The sequence below is a fragment of the Mesoplodon densirostris genome, chromosome 9 (genome assembly GCF_025265405.1).
Source record: "Mesoplodon densirostris isolate mMesDen1 chromosome 9, mMesDen1 primary haplotype, whole genome shotgun sequence".
Taxonomy (NCBI): domain Eukaryota; kingdom Metazoa; phylum Chordata; class Mammalia; order Artiodactyla; family Ziphiidae; genus Mesoplodon; species Mesoplodon densirostris.
In genome coordinates, this window is record NC_082669.1 from 17492161 (window position 1) to 17508225 (window position 16065).

The window sequence follows — 16065 nt, forward strand, 5'->3', positions numbered from 1 at the left end:
TCCCTGGGGTAGAAAGCAGTCCCCCTGAGAACCACCCCCCCCAAATCAATCCCAAACCAACCACTTCCTCTGGACTGTGCCGTCAGTTCAACACAAGTCCAGTGCTGGCTGAATAATGAAAGAAATATTAAAAAGAAAAACACCAAACAACCTAAAAAGAATAGAATGCAGGATGGGGTGATACTGATCAAATCACATTGATGATAGGTCTGCAAGTTCTGTGGGCCAGCGGGGGCGGGGGAGATGGAGCAATAAGAAAATAAAAGAGAGGCCCAGAGCTCCTCTGCCTGTGCCATGGACACCTGTGGTGGTCAAAACAGCCCCGTGGTTCCCTGGCTCACAAACAAGCCACAGAGTGGGGGCAGCTCTCAGGGGACCGCCCCCCCTGCCCTGGGCCTCCTCACTGGTCTCCCAATCCCTCTCAAACATCACCAACACTGCCCCCCATTAAAGAGTATCCGAGGCAGAGGTGTGTCATCAGCATAGAGGCTTCCCACCAACTACCCCCTCGGGTGAGTGTCACAGTGGTAAGCACATGACACGGGCAGCTGAAAAAGTGGCACAAGAATTTTCAGAGCTGCTGACCAGATCCTTCCTCCTTCAACGCTCCGGTGACTTATTTCATACGCACCTGGAGAGAGTGCCGCCATCAGACGATGCCCTAGAGCTGACTGTCATGGAGGTCACTGAGTCAGGGGTCAGTTGGGGCTGGTGTTAATGGGACCTCACTGCTGGGGACTAGGCAGCAGGGCTCCTGATGGAGGTGGCTCATTTGAGAGGGGTACCTAGGGGGTGGGGACAGCCACTTAGCGAGACGAGTGGAAAATTGCAGCCACCGCACCAGGGAAGCCATACTCATCTGAGAAAAATGCATCTCTGGAGAAGCCTCAGGAATTTGAAGAAATAATTCCTGGGAGAGAAAAGCAAAGCATCTACGATGCTAATAAACAAGCAAGTAACAGGGTTAGTCAGAAACCAAACCTTAGACAGAAATCCATAGTTCCAGTTTTGTAAAACAAAGACCAGAGTTGCTTTCTCTGGAAAAAAAAAAAAAAATTCATTCCATGTGAAGTAAGATTCATCATAGTGAAATTGTTTACTTATTTTTTCATTATTTACTCCCCTCGATTTACATTTTCCCCCGGATGTATTTATTTCCCATGCGTCTCCTACACAGCAATTCCCCAGTGTGCACTCATTTTTCAGTAGTGCCTGGCCCCATGAAAGACCAAAGGAAAGGCCTTGGGCAAGCTCTTCACTACAGGATTTCCTCAATTCCAGTATGCCACCGATGGTAAGAGGCCACATCAACTTAACAGCACCTTTTCCAGAAGAGAAAAAAAAAGCCCTGCCATAGTAAATATACACATGATATGGGAAGAAGCACTTGGACTTTAGAAACAATAGGGCTGGGAACCTTCTTTAGAGACTCCCTGCCCACCCCCCCTACCCCCGCTCCCGCAGCCCCAAGGTGAGCCTCTACACGGTGCCTTATATGTGACACTTTGGGAGGGACCTCTCAGTGACCCCAGGCAAAGCACTCAGAATCAGCTCCCTGGAGCTCCCCTGGTGGCACAGTGGTTGAGAGTCCGCCTGCCGATGCAGGGGACACGGGTTCGTGCCCCGGTCTGGGAAGATCCCACATGCCGCGGAGCGGCTGGGCCCGTGAGCCATGGCCACTGAGCCTGCGCGTCCGGAGCCTGTGCTCCGCAACGGGAGAGGCCACAACGGTGAGATGCCCGCGTACCAAAAAAAAAAAAAAAAAAAAGAATAAGCTCCCTGAGCGAATACTCCAGATGTTCTTCCAAAAGGAAAACTGTGATGGTGGAGTGGCAGTTTGGATGGGAGTTGGGCTCCAGCATTAGGGCACGAGGTGAAAAGGATGGATAATCAAGCCCACCTTTGAAAACCCTTCCACTCATAAAGTACAGTAGATATGGTTTGGGGACAGTGGGCTTTCTTCATGGCCAGTTTCTCCTCCAGGATTGGAAAAGACCTTTGCTTCTCTGCTTGGACACCAGATGAAGGAGTGGGCTTGTATGTGGCACCGCATTATTAATCCAAAAAAGTGCATTATTATTATTATTATCCTCATCATCACCATCACCCAGTGCTCGTGGCTGAACTCTGATAAATTAAGAGCGATGGGACTCCAAATCGAAAGAGGTGCATTTTTGTTTTTTTACTGCAAGACCTCTGAGTGCTTTGATGGACTAATAGCTGCCGAGAACCTCCAGAGGGTAATCTGGCGTGTGGTCTTTCCCGAGCACGTGTGTGCCCCCCAAACTCCAGCTCTCGGAGCACAGATGCACTACCATGGGGAGAGAACACTGCTTCGGAAACCCTGTTCTGCTCACTGTTTCGCATGGGGACAAGGCCACAATGACCTTTCGAATCAGTGCTGGCAACATTCTTTGCTCGGATTTAAATAAAGCGATGGCTGTTCCCCTAATTTTTCTCGGTTGATACAGCTCTGAGGAATGGAATGGAGCAGCCCATACAGCGAGGACAAGCCAGTGATGAGTCAGAAGCCGGGGGTCATGTTACAGTGTCAGCCTTCCAGAACTCAGCTGTGGTCAGGGATCAAAGGAGCAGCCTCACCCGTGCTCAGTGAGGAAGGGCGGTTCCCCTGCATCAACCTCTCCAACTGTACCTGAATAGAGACAGTCATTCTCTTTGAAGGAGCAACATCTTCTAAACGAATGTCCTCGCTTACCCATGGCATTTGGCTTACTCACAACTGGGAAGCCAATTTCCTTCCATGCTCACTTTCTCCCTCCTTTCTTCCAAGATTCATTTTTTAAAAAGCGTATTGAGCACCAACTGTAGATCCAGCATTCATCGTGTTAACTCAGGGAACACAATGGTGAGCACGATGACAGGGCTCCTTGAAATGCCTAGTCTGGGGGGTGTGTCAGTGCGTGCGCCTGTGCATGCAACAGGGGTGGATAAGTAAACGAGCATTTGCAATGGCTGTCATATATGCGAATCTTGGTAAAGTGGGGAGTGCCAAGAGATTGGGATTGGAAGAGTCCTTCTTTCTCCCTGTCTGGGCCCCAAGTCAGAAAATGTGCTCCAGGCTGGGACTCAGGGATGCAAAAGACACAGCCTCAGCGCTTGGGAGCTCAGTACCTAGTGCTCACAGGTGACTGCTGCACAGTGATCGGTGCCATAGGACGGGGGGATGCAGGGGGCACAGGGACCAGCTGACAATTTAGTCGGGTGGTAGCTGAGCTCAGCAGAAATGTAGAAAAACACTTAGGGTGTTGCTAGCCTAAAAAGAGGTCTATCAGTGATGGAAAAATGAAGTCATCTGTACTTGGAAAAAAAAGCCAAAGACATTAAAATGGCTATTGTCAAGGTCAACAGCAGCCTTTAGTGGCAACTGGCAACCTCTTCTCTTTTCTCCTCTCACTCAACCGCTTGGCATTTGACTGGCTCTACAAAACACTTTCTTCTCTTGGCTCCCATGTTGTCATCTTCTGCTGCTTTTCCTACCAGGTCACTGGCCATTCCCCTTCTAACTAACCCTAAATGTTGACCTGTCCCTTTCCCACCTCAGTCCACCAGCAAATGCTGTCAGTTACATTTCCAAAATAGATCTCAAGTTTATCCTTTGTTATCCATCTTCACAGCTATGCATCAGTCCCTATGAGGTCTCCCAGGCTACAAGCAGCCAGAGTGACCTTCTAAAAACACAAACCAGATGATGTCTTTCCCTCACACAGGGTCCTCCCGTGTCTTCTCACCACACCTAGAATGAAGCCCGAACTTTGGGCTCTGCCCTACAGGGCTCTACAGTAATGGTCCCCCCCACCTCTCTGAAGCCCTCAAACACACCTCACCTGGTGTGCTCTACCTACGGCTCGATCGCGTTATTGTTTATCAATACATTATTTAACCTACCAGAACACAGGCTTCAAGAAACCCACACTTTTTTTTTTTTTGTGGTACGCGGGCCTCTCACTGTTGTGGTCTCTCCCATTGTGGAGCACAGGCTCCGGACGCGCAGGCTCAGTGGCCATGGCTCACGGGCCCAGCCGCTCCGCGGCATGTGGGATCTTCCCTGACCGGGGCACGAACCCGTGTCCCCTGCATCGGCAGGCGGACTCTCAACCACTGCGCCACCAGGGAAGCCCTAGAAAACCCACACTCTTATTTGTCTCACTCACCACTGTATCTGCAGCATTAGAACAATGCCTGGCATACAGTAGTTGCTCAATAAATATTTTTAAAATAAATTAACGAATCAAAGCTATGTGACTCTGGAGAATGTAATCCAAGAGATTCAGCCTTCAAGAAACAGGCTTGAATGAGATTATAAGTTTTTTTTTTCAATTAAAGATGAATTCAATAACACTAAAGTAAAAAAAAACACTAAAGTTATGAAGATCTTCTTAATCTATCTCTAAATTTGAGCTGAACCATTATATCTGCTATGTTTTTTTTTTTTTTTGGCCATGCCACGTGGCATGTGGGATCTTAGTTCCCCTGACCAGGGATTGAACCTGCGCCCCCTACAGTGGAAGCAAGGAGTCTTAACCCTTAACCACTGAACCACCAGGGAAGTCCTTGGTTTGTTTACTTGTAAAATTTTACCTGGTTCACAGAAACATGCAAGAAAAGGGAATTCCATTGAATTTAGAGGAAACCATCTACTGTTTGACGGGGGGAGCGTCTCATGGATCTGCTCATTTGCTGGAGATGAACAAGAAGCTACAGATAGAACTGATGGTGGTACTCACTCCACCTCTTCTGCAAGCTTGCTTCTTTTTACTTTTTGATATTTAAAGGTCTATGCAAATGCTGTGGCTCTCAAAACATGGACTGTAACTGACTTATGCCTCCTTTCTGAAGTCCCTCAAAACTGTGCCCAAGTTCTTTACCTAAGCCAACAAGCAGACAAGGTCAGTGGGGCAGGTTAGAAAGATGAGAAAGAAACAGGGAGCTCAGGTGCCCCCAAGCACTACATTTAGTCTCCAGCATCCTACAGGGGACCAAAACAACCTTTCTGTATGGAAGTGTAGTTACACTGCTGCAGGGAGTTTGAGATCCAAAACATTGAACGAGTACAGTGGTTAAAGTGATCTAGAGTCAGACATAGATTAGAACCTTGGTTCCGCCACTTACATCAGTCTGATTTTGAGGAAATTTCTTAAATCCTCAGAGTCCCCCTGTCCTTGGCTGTGAGATGAGAATACTACGACCATAGCACCTTAGGGTGGCAATAGGATTAAATAACAAAAAGCTTAGCATATATACGTGCTCAATACGTACATTAGCTTTATTGTTGTTTTTGGAATTTTTGTCTGCCATTAGCAGAGAAAAAAGAAAAGCCAGGGTTTGGGACCAGGTCAGCCTGCTATGTCCTAGACACACCTTTGATTCTAATTTGAGCTGCAGTAAGTTCAAAATACAAACATTTGAAGTGGAGCAAAATGTGGTCCCACTTTATTATAGATTCTTTCAGTTGTAATGCTTGATTTAAGGCAGAACCATTTGTTAGTCCGTGATTTTTTTCCTTAGAGATCTTCTTATTATAGGGCTTTCCTTAGGATCTCTCGTATGACTGCACTTTACCAGGGACAATGGAAAGATGAAATAAGAAGAAAGAACAGCAGACATTGTTTCTGATCGTAAGGAACCTGAAAGATCTATCAAGCCAAGAGTTAATTCTGGATCGGGGATCCATTCATCAAATTAAGGTTAAAAAAGAATCCCACTAACAAAATCAAGTTTGCACAGATGCACTTGTTCTCGCCAAGTCTTATTAGTTAATACTGTCTGACTTGACAAAGAATATGTTTGATGAGACCAATTTACTTTAATTATTTTATACGTCTCTGGTATAAATAATCTAGTCTCATAAAAGACAACTCACAATAACAACAACAGAAATTTAATCTCAACAAACACATTCAACTTAATTGACCAAAAACTCCAGCCCTGCTCTGTGGCAATCTACACTTTCAGAAAGGAAGTTCTGGCAGGATAATTAGCCGGTGATGATACCCGGGAAGCCCAGGGGCCCTGACATGGGGAGGGGCTGACTTTCTCTAGGCCTCAGAAGCACAAATGGTTTGTTTCCTCCTCAACCAGAGGTCACCCGGAGATAGACAAAATAAAAAGAACAATTGCAGGAAACCTTGGAACCTCATTAATGAGGCTTCCATGTGTGGCACTGATGGGCTCTGCTGCTCTTGGTACCCACCCAGCATCGGCATCTGGATGTGGACGGGAGGGATGGAGGTAACAACCTCCAGCAGCCAATTGCTGTCACTCATTTATTTTGCAGCTCAGCCCCTTTGCTTCAGCTCACAGTTCATTAAATTCTACTGCATCATCATCAACATGCAAAATAGCTACTTGAAGGGCATTCAAAAATATAATCAGAAAAGGGAATAAAAAGCCCTCTCTGAGAAAGAGGGACAAAAATTAATCCTCTCTTGTCTACTGAGTGACAACTAGGTTCTTTGGTTCTAACATGTTTATTTTTTAAGTACCAGTGACATCCAAGGATTATCTCTGTCTGATGGATGGGGTGTGGGGCTGTATAGTTCTCTGCTTGGAGGGTGAGCACCAAATGTGGCTGAAAAATTCTGAAGGCTCTGTGTATATGGATGGGTTATTTCTTTTGCCATTTTTCCCCCTTTTTTGATTTTGAGGTGGGGAGGACTGCAACTTTATGGACTTCTGCAACATATCTTGTTTTATGCTTTGAATATGACTGTGATGGGGAAATTATCCTGATGACCCGTGCACACACACTCATTTGAATGTGGAGGAAAACTTAAATATAGAAAAGCACAAAATATGATAGGACAAATGGAGATGTTATATTTTAGGGCAGTGGTTTTCAACTGGGGGCAATTTTGTCGCCTAGAGGACACTGGCAATTCCTGGAGACAGTTTTCGCTGTCATGACTGGGGGTGGGGGCTGCTACTGGCATCCAGTGGATAAAATACAGGGAAGCTGTTCGACATCCTACAACACACAAGACGCCCCCATAACAGAATTATCCAGCCCCAAATGGTAACAGTGCTGCTGCTGAGAAACTCTTCTTCATGGTAGTTCATTAGGTAAATATACTAGGAGGTAAGGACAGAAAAAAAATCATAACTCCTTTCATTTAGGCAAATCATACAACTCCATAAATGCCCAACCCAGTGACAACACCACAGCTTGGATCCACCTATTATTCTTCCCTTTACTTATAATATTTCAAATTGATTAAACATATGCAACTACTAAAAGTAATAAAAATATGTTTCCATTGCAGGTATCTTGCATTTCCTAGTTTTTTTTTTTTTTTTTTTTTTGCAGTACGCGGGCCTCTCACTGTTGTGGCCTCTCCCGTTGTGGAGCACAGGCTCCGGATGCGCAGGCTCAACGGCCATGGCCCACGGGCCCAGCCGCTCCGTGGCATGTGGGATCTTTCCGGACCGGGGCACGAACCCGTGTCCCCTGCATCGGCAGGCGGACTCTCAACCACTGCGCCACCAGGGAAGCCTGCACCTCCTAGTTTTGAGCTTGTATACAGGCTTGTGGACACAGATGGGACCCCCCCCCCACTCCCACACACACACATGCACACACCACACACAGAGGATTCTTTTCGGAAGAAATGGCAATACCACTCTCTCTGGGCTGAGGTTGGGACCCACAGCATTGACACAAGAGGAAGAGTCACAAATGTCACCTTCACACTCCATGGTAATCATAAGTGAATATTCTCTGGGAAAGATTTCATTATAAATCTCTGTAGCTTATCACTTGGTTAACAATAGCTTAACTGTTTTTTTCCTAAAGCAAACTTTGTTCCACCACTGTGCTAAGTACTTCCCACATGCGAGTTCCTTTAATCATCACAACGATCTTACGAGATAAACTACGATCCCATTTTAAGAATAAGGAGACTGAAGCACAGAGAGGCAAAGTAACCTGCCCAAGGTCACACAGCTAATAAGTGGAAGAGCTGGAACTTGAATCTAGGCAGACTGACCCCAGGGAGGCTATTCCCCAAAACGAGGCTGCTACATCGTGTCAGTGCGTCAAGCCACAACTTGGGCTGGACAGCTATGAGAGATAGGGATGCCTGCTGAATGGGATCAGGACGCCCAAGGCAAGGTTTTTTCTGTTTTCCCCTTTTCTACGCCTAAATAACCTCATCAACTAACCTAAGGGACTTCAGAAACAAACCAATTCCTCAAAATCCTAGATCTCCTGGGTAGAGGTTTAAAAAGTATCCAAAGGGCCCGTGTACAGAGGAAACAGACCTAAGGGGCCCACACAGACAGGGTGGCACAGAATATGGCCTGCAGGGAGCCCCTACCCCTACGCCAAGCAGAGGGTCTCCTGAGCAGTGGGCATGCCTACTTTTTACGTCTCGGACACCAGCTTGGGGTACAAAGTCAGGAGCAACAGGAAAGCAGACGGCCCTGGGAGCGGGGCTTCACATGACCCCCATACGGGGAGGCAGCCAAGGCCAGATGGACCTCAGCAGGGACCCCAGAGAGACACTGGGAGCTTCACGGTAGTTCCAAAGGAGCTGATACTGGGGCCCCATGTGAATGTAAACCATATTCATAAAGGCAGATCCTCAGAACTCCTGGCAATGTAATCGCCTTCAGGCCAACAAGTCCTGCCTCAGGAGTGTGGGAAGCCGAAGATGAATCACAGGCCAGAGTCCGCAGGCTGACCTCTGTGCACACATCCCCCGAGACAGGGAGAGAAACGAAGGCAGGAAGCACTTGACTGAATTGGTTTTCCCATTTTTCATAAGAAACATTCAACTTAATAAAAAAGAGCCATACTTTATTGACAATAATAGCTACCCTTTCTTCATTTCCTTACTATGTGCCAGGAAACTACTTTATCTCTGCTCCCCATAGTAGCTCTGCAAGGCAGGAACTATCGCCTTCATTTTAGAGGAAAAGGAGGCTCAGAAAGGTCATGTAATTAGCCCAAGGTCTCACAGCTAGTAACGGGTCCGTTTGACTCCAAAATGCATGATTTTTCCACAATGGTTTTCACTGTTTCACATTACTGTCAACCTCCAAAGTCCTCAGAACCAACTGCCTACACACACACACACACGCACACACACGCACACACACACACACACACACACACACCCGTTTTTCATTTAACTTAACCAGGTCACTGAAATCTTGAAGGCTGCCATGCCTCCATCTCTCTGGATACGTTATGATCCTTAAAATCAGGAGCCGAATCACAGGTGCTAAGAATGAGCAAGTTGCCAAGAGAACACAGGTCCAGTCCCCTGTCATTTAAAACGGTGACAAGTCCAGGGTCCAAGGGCTGGGCGAGGTCAAGCTGGGATCTGGCCCCAGGTGTGCTGGACCCTGGGCTGTGTCCCTCCCACCGCACCTCAGCTCTGCTTCCCGGGGCCACGGCCGGTGATGGATGAACTCATTTCTAGGTGCTGGGAATACAGAGCTGAAAAGGTACATCCCTAGTCCTGAGAGCATCCTAGAAGCTGGCGGATGTGCTGAGACAGTCCACAGGTAAGTGAAGTGCACGGCAGAAGGTGGGAGGCGTTGGAGGACCAGGTTCTATGGATATGAAGAGGAATGAACCGCATCCCGCTGCCGGCCGTGGGGGCGCGGCATGGGGAGAGGAGGAACGAACGCGTGCTCTGGGCGCGCCTGCAGGAAGGCGCCTCTCGCCGGTCATTCTGCACCAACAACTCCCCCGAGGCAGGCCGCGCACCGATCTTACGGACCAGGTGGAGAGACAGGAGGCCACCTGCCTGAGATCACGCAGTTAACGAGGGAGTCATGTGACCTGCTCTGCCTGCCTCCAAAGCCCATGTTCTCTCCACTTTAAAACTCCAGATGCTGCTCTGTGGAGCCCTGGCGGGTTGAGAGGCCAGGAGGAGGCCAGGGACCCCAATTTCAACCTCTTTGCCTCTGCTGTGTATCTATATCCATATGTGGGTTCGACAGCTGAGACTCCGTTTGAGAGAAAGCTCTGCCGCTAACAAGATCGAGTTTGAAGCCCTGTGCTGTGATGTGTTACCTGGAAGGCAAGCGGGTCAGGCCTTTGAGTTTGGGCCGGGACAACAAGGGCATGTGACCCACGCTGGGAGGCAGTGAGGGACAATGGCTAAGCAAGCAGGCGAAGCACGCGCTTCCCTCTCTCTGGAGCGAGGCGGCCTGCGTTCAGAATCAGGCTTTACACCTGCGTAGCTTTGCAACCCTGGGCAAGGTACTCCTAAGCCTTAGCTTCCTCAAGTTCAAAATGGGGGTAACATTGGTACCTACTTCATGGGGGTGTTGAGAGAATTAGGATTACATGTTCAAAGATAAAGAAAGCATATAGCATGGCGCCCGGCACTGAGCACACTGCCATTCTCGTTAACTTGTTGATGAGAGCGAGGCTAGTCTTAGGAGGTAAAAGAGCAAAAAAGGAAACACTATGACACTATAGGAGGAATTTTTAGGGCAACTAAGAAATCCTCACTGTCCCCGGAGTGTTGCTCTGGTTCTGAGCTCTGCCTTGTGTTCTCCTGCCCTTGATAAACGCGGGCTGCGAATCTGCGGGACACGCACCCGAAAGACGAGGGAGGCTTAGGGGCCTCCATCTGCTGAGATGTGGCCATGTCCCCATCGCTGCTTGTCAGCTGATTCAGCAAGAAGCTCAATGGAGACGGGGTTTCGGGGGATGAGATCGGTAACCCCAAATCCCCAAACTAATTTACTGCCACTGTTCAGGAGATGGCCACAAAACCCCTGGCTCTCCCCCTAAGCTCAACTTGCTCCTGCACCAAAAGGCCTAGGACAGAGGGAGGCACGTGTCTCAGCCCAGCCGAGCCCCAGAGGCCTCCTTCGCTAGCTAGGTGAGGCCTTGCCTTGGGCGGAATTCTGCAGGGCACAGTGGGGTCCCAGGTCCCTTTTAGGGGGGACCTCCTGCCAGCGAGTTAAGTTCCCAGAGAAGGTTCTGACGGCTTCTGGGATTTCTGTCTTGTTCACTGCTGTGCCCCAGTGCCCAGAACAGCAGCACATCCCATGAACGAATGAATGACCATCCCTTTTGGCATCTTCATGAGACAAACAGAAGCAGGGGCCACGGAGCCTCCACAGTCACCCCCTGACCCAGCAGTTGGGTGGGATCTTCTCGCCACTGCTCTGCTCTTGACTCCCTCTCCTGTCACCCCAGCTGGTAGCACCACTGCCGGGCCTCTGACAGTCTCCCTGGGAGAGGTTGGACCTTTTCTCTCCTCCGGGGAGAAGGAAGGGTCATTTGCTACAGAGCATCAAGCAAGAAGATCAGCTCGTGCCCAGCACACGACTTGCTCCTGTCACGCTCATTCTGCCAGAAACGAAAACGTTAGAGCTGGAAGCGCCTGCGGAAGTCACCTCTCGTGGAAGAAATGAGGAAACCAAACACTGAGACATCTAGCAAGGAGCCCCAAGTCCCAGAGCTGGTGGCCAGGAGGGGCAGGAGACCTGGCCTCTCAACAGAGCTCTTTGTACGGCACTTTCTAGGAGCCTCTATGCCTGTGCAGGTCAGAAAGTCTCAGAAGCCTCGATTCTCTATATATTATAATCACAAAACACACCCAGAGTTTACACACAGACGCAGGTTATACATATATATGCAGCTATGTAAATGACATATAGGTATATACATATTCATAAGTGATATTAGGATATATATAACTATTCTATAGTCCCAAATACATTTACTAGAGAGTTTAGATAATAAGCCCATCTCCTTTTATTTTATATCTGTTTATTACAGAATGGTGATAACTGCAGTGGGGTAAAATAAGAAATCCTGAGTGTGAGAAGGGGAAGCGTGTAATTGGCAAAAGCGTATTTGATATTATAATTGCTTTGATTTTTTTTTTTTAGGCACAATATTTAATGTGCTTTGAAATGTAATGGTAAAGAAGGGCATTTGGATTTTACGTTCAAGAGAAAAAGAGGAGAGTTTAAACCAAAAGACTGGGAACTACTGTTCTGGAACTCAGAGCAGATGACAACAGCTTTGGAAACTGGCTGGTCCAACGCCCCGTGTGAAGAGAGGAAACCTCCACTCAGAGAGGTTAAGTCACTTCCTGTCTCAGGTCAGTAGCTGCTTATTTGCTATAGGGGAGCAACCTCGTGGAGGTTATCTGTTGTAAGTCCACACGGCACCTGCACTGAAGGAGACCAGCATTTGCCGTGGAACAGCTGAAGGGAATTTCTCACTTCAAGGATGTAAAGATACAGAGGGAAAGTGAGTTCCCAAACAGGCCTGGCTTTTTTTAAACAAGGATGATTCTTGGAAGAGGAGAAGCCGAACCTGTGGCTTTGCTACACGCATTTCTCGGGGGCAGCACTCCAGTGGTCCCACACGGGACCCACCCCTCCTGTGTGTCCATACAGGGAGACTCCACCGTGCCCTCTCTCAGGGGGACCCAATGTCAGGTTGCGAGGCTGCAGGAGGGACTGCTCGAGCCACCACTGTCCCTCCCCTTCGTCATCTGCAGAGGCCACCACCCATCTACCTAAACAATGGGGGGCTTTCTCTCTGGTGTCCCGGCAGCACTGAGCGTGCAGGCAGAAGGACTGCAGCTCCTAAAGAGGCAGCCTGGGAGCCGAGGTAGAGCCCCAGGAGGAATTCACCCACGGCCTTGGGCTAAGACAGCCCCAGGGCCAGACCACAGGAGACGGTTCCTCCCTGATGTCGGACACTGGCCGGTGCAGGAGTCCACTTACCGCAGTGGGACTGGAAGACCTGCGGCTTGACGACCTGGTTACAGGCACTGCACACCACGAGGTAGAAGTCGTCGTGTGCTGGGTAGTGGCCAAACAAGTGCATATCTGTGGGGGAAAGGAAAACAGGCTGTTTTGAAAAAGCAACCAAGTCTCAGAAGGTGGACGGTTTCTTCTTGGCATTTCCTCGAGGACAGTTTTCCAAACAAGACGCGCAGAAAGCCAATCATCTTTACGAAAGGGAAAGCAGTTTGTCCTAATGCAGCTCCCCACTCTCAGGGAAGCCCGTGACTCAGAGAACCCCTCCTTATTTTCCTTGCAAACAGACGGCTACCCCTGTTGGTTTGGTCAGCGGGGTTGGGCTGCCTGGAATCACATGCTATGGGGAGTGACCCTGTTCTGAAAGAGGGCCCCGGGGTTAGCTGGGACCCAACGAGGCTCTAGTCATTTTAGGATGGGGGAGCTCCTCCAAACCCATTTCAGCGTAGGCAGAGCCCTCCCAGGTGAGTGACGGGGCGAGAAAGCCTGGAGAGACAGGAGTCATCCTGGTCTCGGCAGCTGCCTGGGTTCCCCATCACCTGCGGGAGACTCCAGGGTAAAAGGAAGTGTCCAGACAAGTGGCTTGTTGGCTGCCTTCATTATCCATTCTTTATGTGGCAAAGATTTACCGAGTGCCTAAGTGTGCCGGGCACCGGCCATGCTGGGTTCCAGGGATAACTGGTGAACAAGAACGAGTGCCCTGCTCTGCTGGAGCAGAAAAGAGAAGAATTAACCAGAATCACACAAGTCATCACTTGGTTGTAACAGTGGTACCTCCTAAGGAGGAGATGTACAGGGTCCCATGAGCGTGTGTGGCAGGTAGACCTAACCTTGTCTGAGGCACTGGAGAGGCTTCCCTGAGGAGGGGTTAGAGAAAGAAAAGGCCAGGGGAGGGAGAGGGAAGTTCCAGGTCTGCCGAGGAAGGAGATTCTGTGTCAGCAGAATCTCTCTTGGCTGGAACAGAAGAACAAGGCGGGAGCCCAGAAGGTATAAGCCTTGTGGACCAAGGTAGAGATTTTGAACCTGACTTTAAGATCAGTGGGAAGCTACTGAAGGTTTTTAAGCAAAGAAGTGACAGAGTCAGATGGACACTGTTAGAAGATCAGTTATGTGGCCTACGAGACACAGTCACGTAGGTCCACACAAAAACCTGCCCACGCATGTTCACTGTAGCATTATTCATAACGGCCCAAGGGTGGAAGCAACCCAGATACCCATCAACTGCTGAACAAATAAATGAAATGTGATATATCCATACAATGGGATATTATTTGGCCATAAAAAGAGTGAAGTACTGATACCTGCTACAACATGGATGAACCTTGAAAACATATGCTAAGTGAAAGGAGACAGTCACCAAAGCCCACGGATTATATGATTCCATTTATATGAACTGCCCAGAATAGGCAAAACTAGAGAGACAGAAAGCAGATTCATGCTTGTCTTGGGCTGGGGGTGGGGGGCCCTGGAGGGAACTGTCGGACAATTGCTAAAGGCTACGGGTTTCTTTTGGGGGTGATAAAAATGTTCTAAGATTGACAGGGGTGATGGCTGTACTACGCTGTAAACATACTACAAACCACTGAACAGCATGCTTTAAACGGGTAAATTGCATATGTGAATTATGTCTCAGGAAAGGTGTGTGTGTGTAGGGGATCAGTTTGGAGGATTCGGTGGCCATAACTCCTCGCCCACCGTCGGGTGGAGGGCACTCTGCCGGCCCCTCCTTAGCTGACTGGCTCCGGGGCCACTGAGAGCAGGGCGGAAAGAGGAAATAAAAGACACGTTCTGCATGAAAGTCTTTGCGTCACAGAGCTGAGCTTCCTCTCCCCAGCCCCCCATGCCCTCGTTTTTTAGACTCAACCTGTGTCTTGACTGAAAACCACCAGGCGCACAATGGTTCCCCCAGCTGCAGGGCGAGGCCACAGGGAAGCCAAGCTCCTTCTGATTCAGGCACGGCTCATTTATAAGCCAACACAGGCTTCCCGTGCAGCCCCGATGCTTAGAGGGAAATGGAACCAACACACTTGTCACGCGGCCGGGAGCCAAGACCCCCGCCCCAGAGGAGGCTGGACTGGAAGGGTGGGAAGGGCCCCCATTGCTGGGTGCCCTCCACGTGCGAGCATCTGTGGCTCTGGTCGCAGCCCATCATTTCCCCTCTAGGACTCGCCTCTGTTTCCACTCTGACTAAGACATTACCGGAGGGGAGCGTTATTAGTCAGTGCCTGGTAGGCGGAGGCCTGTGGAAAGAGGAGGCCTGAGAGAGAACCCAGCTGTGACAAAGGCCTGCGGCGTGGGGAGGCCCAGGCCGGGCCCACCCAGCGCGTCCGGGGCCCTTGCTTCAGCGCCTCCCAGCGCACAGAGGATGCACCCAGTCCCACATTGCTGACACCACTTCCGCTTTACATTTTATTTACAGATTATTTTTATAATATATAGACTTTTTTTTTAAATAACAAAAGTGATCCATGTTCTCTGAGGGTACATATGAAAAATACAGAAAAGCCAGAAGAAATTAAAAAAAAATCACTGGCAATCTTTATTAACACTTTGCATCTCATTTAGATTTAGTCACATTTCTATCCAGGAACATGTGAAACCAGGAGCTGGCAAGGGCTAAGACATTTATTTATTCAACAGCATTTCCTGAGCTGCCTTCCAGCCTTTCTGCAATAGATCAGGCTATAAAGGCATGAAAGAAATGCATTAATTAAAAAAACCAAAAAAGCGCATTCACAAAAGTTTCTTGAGCACCTACTCTGCACCAGAAGCTGTGTGGAGTAAGGGAGGCTGAGAGGTGTGGGCGAGGAACGCACCTCTGCACCTTTGTCGTGCGCGCCTGAGGACGTGCCCAAGGCCTGACAGGCCTCCAGCTGCTGTCCCATTTCAGGATTCCTCCAGGAACCTGCAGACCCCACCCACTACACGCACCTCTAGGTCAAGAGTTGAAGGTGAAGGTTAGGCTGGTCAGAGACTGGCCACCCTGGGGGTGTCCTACTCTAGGCCCTTCACTGCACTGGGACTCTCCTTGGTTTCCTCCAGGGCAGTTTCAACCATGCACACGTCTGCTCAGAGCGTGTCTCCTGTGGAAACTGAGAGGACCTGCTGGCCTACTTGATTATTCCTTGGTGATCAGACCTTAGAATCTCCTCAACAGGCTGCCCAGGCTCTGGGAGAGCCTGGCAGATGGGGAGCAAGATAAGGGCACCTGGCTTCTCAGAAGAACCACCACTTCGCGGGGCCAGGCCATCTCGGTCCATGTGCTGTCTGCTTGGGGATGAGGAAGAAAGGCTGGGGAGA

The 16065-nt window shown here is 49.2% G+C and overlaps 1 protein-coding gene across 5 annotated transcripts in view; it reads right to left on the reverse strand.

Annotated features, from left to right (window-relative positions):
• ATXN7L1 (ataxin 7 like 1) overlaps positions 1 to 16065 on the reverse strand; it is a 242304-nt gene that overhangs the window by 143865 nt on the left and 82374 nt on the right. For all 5 annotated transcript variants that reach the window (XM_060107827.1, XM_060107826.1, XM_060107824.1 and 2 more), the window contains exon 3: positions 12730 to 12834. In XM_060107827.1, the coding sequence (XP_059963810.1) occupies positions 12730 to 12834 (105 nt within the window). The remainder of the gene's footprint in view (positions 1 to 12729; positions 12835 to 16065) is intronic.